General features: G+C 41.3%; 1 protein-coding gene across 4 annotated transcripts in view; it reads right to left on the reverse strand.

The window, feature by feature from the left end:
- Nucleotides 1–11,322: 11,322 nt before the first annotated feature.
- The window catches only part of TMEM196 (transmembrane protein 196), a 40,756-nt gene continuing 39,288 nt past the window's right edge, over nt 11,323–12,790 (reverse strand). For all 4 annotated transcript variants that reach the window (XM_072153812.1, XM_072153810.1, XM_072153811.1 and 1 more), the window contains one exon: nt 11,323–12,710. In XM_072153812.1, coding sequence (XP_072009913.1) covers nt 12,651–12,710 — 60 coding nt within the window. In that variant the 3' untranslated portion in view covers nt 11,323–12,650. The remainder of the gene's footprint in view (nt 12,711–12,790) is intronic.

The following is a 12,790-nucleotide window of genomic DNA, read 5'->3' on the forward strand; positions in this document are numbered from 1 at the left end:
GCAGATAAGAGCCAGGGCTCTCTTGTCTCGTCTCACAGGTTTTTAGTCTGTTTATTGCCGTCCCGTCGTAAATAAGATGTCCCTGTATTTACCAATTTGTTGTTTCAAAGTTTTTTTTTTAAATATCCGTTAACCCTAGAACGCATGACGTTAAAAATATACATATTACATAATGTAGAAAAACACACTTAACCCCATAGCGCAATAAGACGTACCCTTACGTCTTACTGCGCATGGGGGAGTATGAAGAGGGCTCACGGGCTGAGCCCTCTTCATACTCACCGGGCATTTGCTTCATAATGAAGCAAACGCCCGTCGCTAACACCCGCGATCGGTGCTTGCAACGATCGCGGGTGTTAACCCTTTGATCGCTGCCGGCGGCATTAAAGAGCCATCTTGGCTCCGATCGTCACTCCCCGTGACGTCACCGGGGAGCGGCGATCCGTTGCCATGACAGCCTGGGATCACACAAAGATCCGAGGCTGTCATGATCGAGGCATCTATTACAATGTGCGATCTGCACATTGTAATAGATGGTATGCAAAATCCCCATATACTGCCATACTGTAGTATGGCAGTGTATGGTAGGATCAATCAGACAACCTAGGGTTAAAGTACCCTAGGGAGTCTGAAAAACAGTAAAAAAAATAAATAAAAAAAAGTAAAAAAAAAAAAATTATATTAAAAAAACATATAAATTCAATTCACCCCCCTTTCCCTAGAACTGATATAAATATAAATAAACCGTAAAAATCATAAACACATTAGGTATCGCCGCGTCCGAAAATGCCCGATCTATCAAAATATAATAACCGTTTTTCACTGCGTTTAACCCCGTAGCGGAAAATAGCGCCCGAAGTCGCAAATGGCATTTTTTTGCCATTTTGAAAAATAGAAAAAATTCTATAAAAAGTGATCAAAAGGTTGCACAGTCCTAAAAATAGAAGCATTGAAAACGTCATCAGAAGTCGCAAAAAATGACACCACTCACAGCTCCATACACCAAAGTATGAAAAAGTTATTAGCGCAAGAACACGGCAAAATGAAGAATTTTTTTTCTGTACAGGAGGTTTTAATTTTTGTAAATGTATGAAAACATTATAAAACCTATACAAATTTGGTATCCCCGTGATCGTATTGACCCAATGAATTAAATAGACCTGTCATTTGGGGCGCACAGTGAAAGCTGTAGAAACCAAGCCCACAAGAAATGGCGCAAATGTGTTTTTTCATCATTTTCACTGCATTTAGAATTTTTTTCCCGCTTCCCAGTACACGGCATGGAATATTTAATACCATCACTACGAAGTGCAATTTGTTACGCAGAAAATAAGCCATCACATAGCTCTGTACACGGAAAAATAAAAAAGTTATAGATTTTTGAAGGTGGGGAGTGAAAAATAAAAACGCAAAAATGAAAAAGGGCCTGGTCCTTAAGGGGTTAAATAACTTTCACAAGTTTATTTCAAAATTGCTCATCAAAATATGAATAGTGGGCAACATTTTAATTTTTCACAGAAAACACCAAAAAAGTGTATACTGTCCTCAGTACTCTATACACAACTCATTACTGTGTCCAGAGGACCTGAGATGATGTCATGGCCTTATCACTCCCTCCAAAACTTACATGACATCCTCACATGTTATTATCCACACCTTGGCCCCTCCACCAGCATTACTGAGTACAAATAAAGTAACTTGAGACACAAATACTTCGGAGAACACGATAAAACATCGGGGGCTTAAAAGGCCCCAAATTCATATAGATGTAGTTTTCACCAAACAAGCATTGTTACACCATAATGCCCATGAAAAAAAAATTATATGAACAACTGGATATTATCAACAATGACATACTTGGGAATACCTGGAGTTTCAAAATTCAAACTAAAATAATTTTTCAGATAATAGCAAAAATGTAACCATTGGGGCCTAAATGGCCCCCAATATGCGTTCTAGGGTTAATGATCACTGCCTAGTGTGTATAAAATGCTGTGAATTTTATGGGGGTGAGGGGTTCTTATATAAAATAACCATAAGAACAGAAGACTGTTTTAGTTTCTGAATTTTTAATGCCACCATGTGACTTCACTGCAAAGGGGCCTACTGAGCCACTGTCGCCTAGGGGCCTACTGAAATCTGGAGCCGACCCTGACTGATACTGCTGTAGTTACGCCCCTAAGTGGATCCTCTGGTTAAAACTACAAATACTTACTTTTATAGAAACTTGCAGTACTCTATATTGCTCACTAGATGTCAGTAAAGACAACATGAGCTCCTGCTGCTCAATACAAAGAATAATATTGCATACAGCTCCAGCTATAGCATGACCCATTCAGCCAAGTGACATTCATGTTCCTCTGCAGACACTGATTATCCATCTAAACAGAAAGAACAATAGTATAAAGTCCGGGGAGTTGGGAGGATTTCAGCCATCATCATCATTTTGTCTTAAAATGGTCATAGGCCTGTATAATGGTTCTATCCTGTAACATGGGTGATGCAGACTGAGAACCAGAAACATCTGAGAACCTTAGACACAGGTACCAACATAAGTACCAACAGCCTCTTTGTGTGTCAGTAGCATGTCCTCACTTACACAGGTGCGATGTGCTTGGGCCACCAATTATACTGTATTATGTGCCATATAACATTTTTAACATTATCTCATTTGTCAGCTCATCATTGCTACCTTGAATTTAGTGACACATGTTCATGTTTTTTAGAGACAGTGCTAGTGAATTTGAGCATATCCTGGTCTGTGAACAAGCTTGTAGAACTCCCCCATCAAAGTAGTCAGTACTGTCTGGCTTAGGAGAGGTTAGGGAAGGTCTAAAGGGTTTCCAGAATGGGATTTACACATCCCAATGGGGCCGCCTTTCCTCTCTCATATTGTGGCCCCATCATCTCATACTGTGCTCCCTGTCCTCACATAAAGTATCTCCATCATCTCATACTGTGGCCCCTTGTCCTCTCTCATATTGTGGCTCCCTGTCCACTCTTATTCTGTGGCCCCCTCCTCTAAAATTTTTCCCCACCTCTCATATTGTAACCCCCTTGTCCCATACTGTGGCCCCCTCCTTTCATAATGTGGCCTCTTGTCCTCTATCATACTGTGGCCCCCTCCTTTCATAATGTGGCCTCTTGTCCTCTATCATACTGTGGCTACCTGTGTATTAAACAAATAAATATTGTGTTTCTTACCTTTTCCCTCCTCTTGAGCTCTGAGATGCTCCCAAGAGGGGGTTGGGGCCAAATAAGGGGAGAAGCTGCCTCCATGGATCTCACTGTAGAGCATGATGAGATGTGTGGAGGCAGCAGGAGCTGTTTTCTCATCTCGTGGGACTAGGAAGCGAGACAACCCTGGACATTCTTCCAGCTGCCCGGGATGAAAAATCGGAACTGTCCTGCTGATTTCGGGGAGGTTGGGAACTATGTGTAAGCAGGTCTGACCACCACACAGAGAACGGAGCTTTCTGCTTCCTGTACCATTCTCTGTCAGTGAGCTTTTGGGAAGAGCTGTTCTGTAGGGTTGCTGGGTGTTGAATCTCCATTTATCTCATTTTAAGGGCATGTGCTATGAATAAGTCAGTTGTAACCCTGGAAAAACCATTTACGATTGTAGACTGATTTGAAACTGATAAATATGCAATTATGGGATAAGGAAAACAATGCTTCTTAGCTACATTGAAAGGCAACCCCCTCAAGCATGACTTTCAAGAATTTCTTCAGTGCAATGTAGGGAACTGGATTGACAGGGTGAGAGGATATTTACTAGGGTCTGGAAGTAAGAAGCCGCCTTGTAGGCATGTGGAGACTTCCAGCCATTGATGCTCCACTAGTGGATTCTGGGAAATATGCTAATACATTTTGCTGGATGGCTTGAGGAAATCATGTCATGTCATTAGGCTTCTTGAAAGTCATGCTTGATGTTAAGGGGGCTTCTGTACAAGAAGTATTGTTTTCCTTATCCTATAAAACATATTTGCATATTTTCCAGAATCTCCTAGTGGGGCATTGATGGCTTGTCATTTACAAGGCAGCCTTAATTGGCAAACTCTTACTTCCTTACCCTTGGAACAGATAAGTCTTACCAGTTTACACATGTGCATTGGTGAAAAATCTGAAATGTAAAACATTGGGCCACATTTATCAGGGCTTGTACACCTGATATCTGGCGTAGAAGCCCTGACATAGGCACAATTACTGCTAGAAATTGGGCCTATTTCCCTCATTGGGGTGGAGGGGTGTGAAGAAGGGATGTTGTTTGCCACAGATTGGACCTGCGTGTGTCTGCCCCCTCACCTGTGCACCTACTATAGCCTACGCCCGGGCTGGAGCACCCCGATAGATCTGACAGGTATCGGGGGCATCTGCTGGTGCACTTAGCAGCGGTCTACGATAAATGTGCATCTTTGTTTTTTTTCTTATCCAGATTGAGTTGTGTTGGGGAAGAGGGGTTTTAAGAAGTGAGGTGCATCCTGGCATCTGTGTCTGGAATGGGAAATCATCTGGACCTTTCTAATTCACATAATCATCTCTGCTGGATCTCATACACTTCCCTAACACCTGATGTGTAGAACAATATGGATATCATGTTATAAGATATTTCACAATGTCTGACAACTTCGGGATGCTAAAACCCCCTTTTGCTGAGCTCAGCGCCAAGCTGTACTAAGAATAAAGTAAAGATTATTACTATCACAGATCTAGGCTGAGGTGCAATGCAGAATATTCCATAGAGCTGTTTACTTCGTACCGAATGAACTATAAACTTGGCTCTAAGTATTATACTTGACGCTTGGAAGGACTGAGCTGAAGCAGCAGAAATTGTTATTCTGGTGTATTTGACACCAGACATGGATTATCTTCTCACACTGGATGACAGATATTGTTTAATTCTACTTGCCTGACACTAGATTGCTTCGTATATGATACTTCCAACCTTCTCAAGGCTCAGTATACAACCTGAAAGCTTCGCTTTAAAATATATATATTTTTAAAATATCTGTTCAATCTTACTTTGGAGTCTGAGTTTCTAGTAGAATTTACTGCTCTAGTCCATATATCTGAAGAAAATTCTGAATTTTTTCAGAATCGCTGTTGTTTTTTTATAAGATAACACTTGTGTAGTGCACTCTGGGAAATCCTTGAGCAGCAGATTCCTATTGGCCCCTTAAAATGCAGAAAATCCACTGCTGATGACTTTTCAATAATATGGGTAGTTTGGGCAGCAGTCCGAGGCCTTAAAGGACATCTACAATCACATTACCTGACGGTAGATGACTATTACTTACTTCCCCGTCCCATCCCCTATTGTCCCAAGCTTCATTTCTTATATCTTTGCATGGCTGCATTTTGGTAAAAAATAACTTTATAACATATGCAAATTAGCCTGTGGTGCTAGAGCACCATCAGGCTCGGACATAATATAATATAATCTCACCAGCTCTCAGAAGGAAGAGCCCTGGGGCTAGCATAATTTATATTACGGTAGAGCCTGATGGTGCTCTGCAGAGCACCACAGGCTAATTTGCATATTTTATAAACTTATATTTTACAGAAAACCCGCCATGCAAAGATATAAGAAATGAAGCTTGAGAAACGGAACGGGATGGTATGTAATAGTCATCTAGGTAATCTGATGGTAGATGTCCTTTTAGCTCCTGGAGGCCCATGGCGGCACAAACTGTGCACCAAGTTTTATACTGCAGTAAGGAACAGTAACTCTAATGATCAATTAGGGGCCCAGTTAGGGCATTATTTATAGTACAAATCTCCTCATATGGGTAAGAGACAACTTATGGGCTCCCCATGAGCCCCTGTGTTAAATTCGACTAGACCCTCTGCACTCTCTCAGGTTATACCTTGCTGAAACAACAAGTAGAATGTCCTGCACACCTCAAACATGTTTGCAGTACACGACAGACATGTAACCATGAACCCTTCAAGAAGCTTTGGAAGGTCCTCCAAGGTCCCAAGACTGCATTGCTCTGGCATATGTGTTGGTGTATGATTAAAGACCGGACACATCTGGAAACTCCGGCTTCCCAATGTATTTGGGGACTGCCTGTGCTGACTTAGAAGTGTGCCCTAGCCAGTGACCACTTGGGCTTCAGTGCGAGTGCTCTCCAATGATGACTGGCTATAGCAAGTACTTGGCCCACTCCACTGCTGGCCACACACACAAATCTTTCCATAAAATTTTCCAGGATCCATTCCTGGTTTGTAGACAAATATTGAAGAAATTCTGTATAAATGTTACTGGATTTACTGCGGAAACAGTCCACACCTGTCTCTATGCATATGGCTTCCAATAATGAAATGTCATGAAATGTGACTACTGTATGGCTGGTTGACAGCAGCGGTCACCGGGTCGGATTTAGTCAGCCATGGCCCCTAGAAGTCTGGAATTCACTACCTACATATGGTACTAGAATCCGCTTCTTGGGGAATGGAGGATGTGTCCCTACTGCCTCCTTTCAATCTGCGGTCTAAGGACCTTTGGAGCAACTTCAAAGGTCCTGAAATGGCTCTTGTGTACATGTGTTTTAAGAGCAGGAACAGATTATGAGGATTTTGTGGGTGAAGGTCCCTTGCAGTATAAAAGTTGGTCGGTGGTTTGAGTGGCCATGGACCCCCCAGAAGGCTTGAGCCCCAGGTTACCACCCAAACCACCTATATTATAATCCACTACTGGTGGTCACATATTGATTGTAGGGGAGACAAGTTGTACTGAGAATGACAGAGAAAGGTTTCGTCCCCTCAGAAGTGTCAAGATGGCAAGTGTTCAACACACAAAGCGGCAGTGTGATAGAGCAATGGGAGATTTGTCCACTTACCAGGACAATTACGATGTGATAATTTGTATATTCACCTCAACATCATAAATCATATTTAGAAAAAAAGGAATCTAGTTTAGTTAATCCATTTATTGAGCATAAAACCTGTATAAAAGTCACTAGTGCTCAGGGTGCTGAAACGTTCTACATCGTACAATGACATTATATGTGTGGCCCAGAGGCGGCATTGTCCTTTGTACCAGTAACTATGTTAAAGATTGCATTTTCCATCTAAAAGATGGTATTTATATGGTTGGCTTTTCAAAAAATGTCTACTTCATGTTGCTTCGGCAACCACTGCTGATAGTCAAGAGAAAAAACAGCTTATGCCCCAGGCATTAAAGAGGTAAAGTGATGGAGTAAAAGTATAGATTGTGAGCAGACAAGCAGTCCCTATACTGTGCTACGTCAGGTGTCTTTAGCTTGTCAGAAGAAATAACAGACATATATAAAATAAAATGGGGTGCGTGGTATTTTATGCTTCATCCCTTTTAAAGAAGTTTTCCCTTAATCAAAACTTATTCCACACAACCTACTCTACAGGATCAGTGAGCCCCTACAATTACCAGAAGCAGGTCTCTCTCTTTTTATATATTAGAGAAGATGGGCAAAAATTAACAAAGGGAAAAAAACTGCCCATATGGTGAGTATGTTCTGTGAGGTCCAACCTCATTAGCTGATAAGAAATGGCTTACCAAATTAGGTTGTGCTTGTCCTTAGGCTTGTCCTAAGGATTCTCCCATGAAACATGTTAGGCCCTACACCTACCTAACTTGCTGATCAGTGAGGATCTCAGTGATGGGATCCCCACGGATCACAAAAATGGGGTCCAACATACCCCCTGCCGAACTCAGCAATTTCCGCCAGCTCCATAGAGATGCTTGACCGGCTTCTCTATGTTAGGATATTCTATTGAATTGGTTGAGTGACAGAAGTCCTTAAAGCGGTTCTCTAGTTTTCTCTGACACTCCCACCAATCAGTCCAGGGGCAGTGCTTCCTACCTTTCCTGATTTTTTTTTGTCCTGGAAAACCCCAAATTCCAATTAGGATAATAAAGGACATATCTTTGTATCACCCTTGTCTCAGTCCTGTTTGAATGTGTGAGATCATATGCAATATTTGGATTCTTGGGGTTAGACTTGGTAACACTATACTATAAAAACAACACGACACATTCTTTAGTCTTCATTTATTTTATACATAAAAGGCATTCATCTCTAACTATTACTTCCATAGCAAAAAGAATCAACCTGTAGATCAAGAAATAAATTCGATCTAAAGCTGTAATAGGATATCTTATAAAATATACAATAATTCATTCACAAAGTTCTATACAATGTTTGTCATTTGTTGATGTTCATTTTCCTTTATTTGTCTTTAGAATAAAAGATGCCATATTTTATATGATCTCTCTTAATGGATTTATATTTGGGGATTATTAGATGGATCATATGTTTATAAGGCTTCAGTGCATAGATGACTAAATAGACTGATATAAACCTCTTACAACTTTATTTTTGTGCTGAAAACGTATGTAATAAAAAGGGTTTTCTAATTGGTCACACATGCTTTCCTTCAGTTTTCTACAAAATAGATTCTGTATATCATATATACACATGGATTCATCCAGGGTAAATCAATGAAGCAGTATCCCATGGCAATAACAATATGCATGTCACTCTTTCACACAAACATGGAGGGAAATAGCAGTCTACCTCTTTGTATTTGGTTATATTATAACTTAATATAATGGAACAAAAAGTTTACACTTGTTTTCAGACACTTTCCTTGTCCTAACAAGATGCAGGACATATGGGAAAAGGGGGTTGTGGCTACAAATGCAACACCACTGGGACATGTTTTTTTTGGCTTGTTTTCTTTTTGTGCATTTTTGGGTATTGATTATTTACGGCTTTTTGTGACTATTTGCGCATGTTTTTCGCACCCAAGCATCAAGAATTTCGCCGGTGTGTGTCTGTTGCAGTGTTCCTGATGTAGCTTTTCAAGGCAGATTTTTTTTTCTTTGATTTGCACCTTCATAACCCCCCACCGCCTTTTTTTAAAGGGAAACTGTCACCAACTTTCACACCACTAAACTACCAGCCCCCTCAGGTAGGGTATAAATTATCCTGTCCAGCATTCATTAAACTCATAGGGGCAGATTTACTTACCCGGTCCTGTCACAATCGCACTGTGCGTTGTTCAACGAGGATTTGGGTCTGCCGCGATTCACTAAGGTCATGCGTCCAATTTCCTGCATGTGTCGCTTCTGCGCTGAGACCCGCTGGAGTTCAACTTCTTCTATCTGGTGTATGTGAGTGGTTAATCTTGCGACACAATTCCTGGTTTTAAATTCCGTGGTTTGTCCGAATCTGTCGGCTGGCGTCTATGCACCGAAATCTGATCGCGTGCACCAAAAACCTGGGGCAATTCAGGGCAAAATGGAAATATTCGGGAAACCTGTCAGAATCGCGGTCCGTGGACCCTTAGTAAATGAGCCCCATAAAGTTTACTACAAAGCCATATACAAGTGAGATGAGAAGAGTCACTTTTTGCCTAAAATAAGTCACTGAGGCTGCAAAAAAAGTGTCATTTCAGATACCCTTATCTTCAGTTTTATAATACAATGCTTTTGTTGTAATATTGAAGCTAAGGATATTATATTTTATATATATATATATATATATATATATATATATATACATATATATATATATATATATATATATATATATATATATATATATATTATATAGGCTTGTACCTCTGTGAGCTATAGAACCAGTGATACAAGCTGTTACAGACATAGTCAGGAATGTGAGTTACTGATAAAATTCTAATCTCCACCTATGTTTTTTTACTGCCTGTTACTCTGGTTATATGGCATAAAGAACCATAAGATGGTTCAAAAGATAATTCCAATCTTTAAAAGGAATCAATCACCAGGAATGGTATTTTTAGCTGGTGACAGGTTTCAATAGCTCATGCTATCCTGATTCTAAAAATGTCTTTGTCAGTGTAAGGAGGGGGTGACTTGGAGCACCAGGAAGGACAGACAGAGACAGCAAACCTGAAACTGAGTCCCCCAAAGATTTCACCTGCCTACTTACTGATCGCCCCCCTAAGCAGTGGGCAGTAACTGGGTGTCAGTCCCTCCCTAAACCACAGGGCAGACACAAAACAAGACTGACGAACAAACAAGGCAGAAAGCGAGATCAAGGGTCCAGATCACAACAAGACAGGAAGTATAGTACAGAACAGAGTCCAAAAGGGATTGTGAATAGTACAAAGCCGAGATCAGATATCCAGAGTAAGCAACAGAAAACCAATAGCGACAAACAAGCAGAGATATGTAGTATAACCAGCGAGGTCTGACGGGACTTAGGGTACATTCACATGAACGCTTCCTACATGTCCTATATTTCACCATGCGGTGAGGCAACATGTGGTCACCGCACCACGCCCAGGCGCCATACACGTCAATGGGGACCCATATATGCGGTCATGTGAATGTACACTAAGCAGGTATATAAATCAGATCCTGGACACAGCTCCAGCAGCAGACTCGAGCAGCTGTCCATCAGGCTGGTAACCCTTGCTGGACAGGGCTGAACTGCAGAGAGCAGGCTATGGCTCAATCAATACAAAGGCCTAAGCTGCAGTTCGCACACAGGATAAACAAAACAAATTAATGCCCCCTGTGTTATGTCTGGTTACCTCTCCTCCTTGCTCATCCAACTCCCCCCCCCCCCTCCCTCACTTGTGGAGAAGAGGAAGAATGCATGAGGAGACACAGGCACACACAGGCTGCAGCTGCCTCCCCTCAACATATGAAATAAAGTTTTATAAAGTACTGAAATGATTCAGAATGCTGACAAAGACATTTTTAAAATCGCCATAGCATAGGATATTGGAATCTGTCACTATGACATTTGTGGTGACAGGTTTGCTTAAATCTCATGCCAAAAGCATTTTCCGGAGTACTATGGAGCCTGAGGCATCTAACGTGACTTTCCCCCTCCCATCTCACATGTGACAGGAATACTAGAAATGCCATATCCTAGCTGAGGGGGCTGCTAGCAAAGTGGTATAAAAGCAGGTGACTGGTTCCCTTTTAAAGGAAACCTACCACTTGTAGTGGCAGATTTCCGATGGCAATACCGGAGCTTATTTTAGTTAGTGTTTTAAACCGCGGTATCGCGGTTTAAAACACTTTTTAAACTTTATAGCCGGCGCAGGCAGGTACGCGCTCGGCGCTTACCGTGCACGCGGCTACATAGGAAGTGAATGAGAGCCGCGCGCATGGTAAGCGCCGAGCGCGTACCTGCCTGCGCGGGCTAGAACGTTTAAAAAGTGTTTTAAACCGCGATACCGCGGTTTAAAACACTAACTAAAATAAGCTCCGGCACCAGCTCACCCTGAGCTGGTGCCCGGTATTTCCATCGGAAACCTGCCACTACAAGTGGTAGGTTTCCTTTAAAGGTTGTATGAATTTAGACAATGTAAAGATGTAGCAGATTTATAATCCACCACTAACCAGTGTAATAAATCCGGTGTACTTTAACAGTGTCTGTTCTGAGATTTCATTGTCCTACTATCAGTAAATCTGCCCCATTGTTTCAATACGACTTTTACGTTTGGACAAAATAACAACATTGAATGGAGGTTGTTAGAGTTAATCCTCAAATTACCTCTCAGAAGCCAAATCTCAAGAAGTTTTGAAGAGGATAATCTTTACATATCCTTCTGCATTATATTGTAATTATATGTTATTATATTGTATATGATCATCCATTTGTCTTTATACTTACCCCGTGTGGGGTTTAATATGCCTGTTATACAGTGGGGATTACTATCACAGTGTCTATTCATGAAAAATTAGCAATTCCTAATGTAGGATCCTGTCTTTGAACCTATATATTTACGAAAATTTGGACCAAATCTGTAACAGAAGTAAAACAGTATTCTACACTTTATGGTTGATACTAGTGATACAATAGGGCTTATTTACTAAGAGTCCGCAGCACGCATTTCCGCCGGGTTTTCGGGGATTTAGAAGGGCATTGTGTCCCAAGCGATCGGATTTTGGTGCAACCGCGCCAGCTTTCATGCTACACAAACCGAGGGGCGGGCCATTGGACGATCCAATGGATACGGACAAACCGCGGGATTTAACTTCAAAGCCAAGCAATTACATGCATCGGGAAAAAGATGGTGAACTCCGGCGGACCTGAGCTGGGAAGCGACACATGTCGGATATCGGGCGCGCAATCTTTGTGAATCGTGGCAGAGTTCGTCCTTGTTGGACATTCCGGATCGGGGATCGTGCAGGGACCGGGTAAGTAATTGTGCCCCAATGTGTAAACGTGTATTACATTGATTGACTACAATAGTGACTTTCCCAGTTATGGTGAAATATTATGTATCCTTGGAGGTCATCTGAGGAGACACATCAAAAAGCACTTAATCTGATGCAATTTCTTACATTCAGACTGGCAGGAGCCTTTGCTTTGCAAGGCTTAAATGTCTTGCTTTTTGTGTATGCACTTGTTAAAACAGTGGGAAATGTCTACAGAAAATCTCTCTACACATATTTATAGAAGACTCCTCTATGTAACACACTGCTGCAAGGCAATCCTGGGAATAATATTCAACGGAATTTACTGCTGATAGATCATTTCATAAAAATCATTTTGAAAAATGAAAAGATGGCGTCCTGGAAGTAACAGCAGCCGGAGGAGAAGTACTGGTAAAAATAATGTTGTCTTAGTAAAGGTAGTAAACTAATAAATCTCATCAAAATAGAGCTAAACCCGTCCGTTAAAAACAAGCTGTGCACCTCCGTTGCTGATGTTTTCAATGGTTTCCTGGTAAAAGAAACAGAAACATGGATGAATTATCGAAAGCAATAGAGACATTAAAAATACATTTTCCAATGTCAATCAGT

Source organism: Engystomops pustulosus, chromosome 5, assembly GCF_040894005.1.
Source record: "Engystomops pustulosus chromosome 5, aEngPut4.maternal, whole genome shotgun sequence".
In the NCBI taxonomy this organism is placed as follows: Eukaryota; Metazoa; Chordata; class Amphibia; order Anura; family Leptodactylidae; genus Engystomops; species Engystomops pustulosus.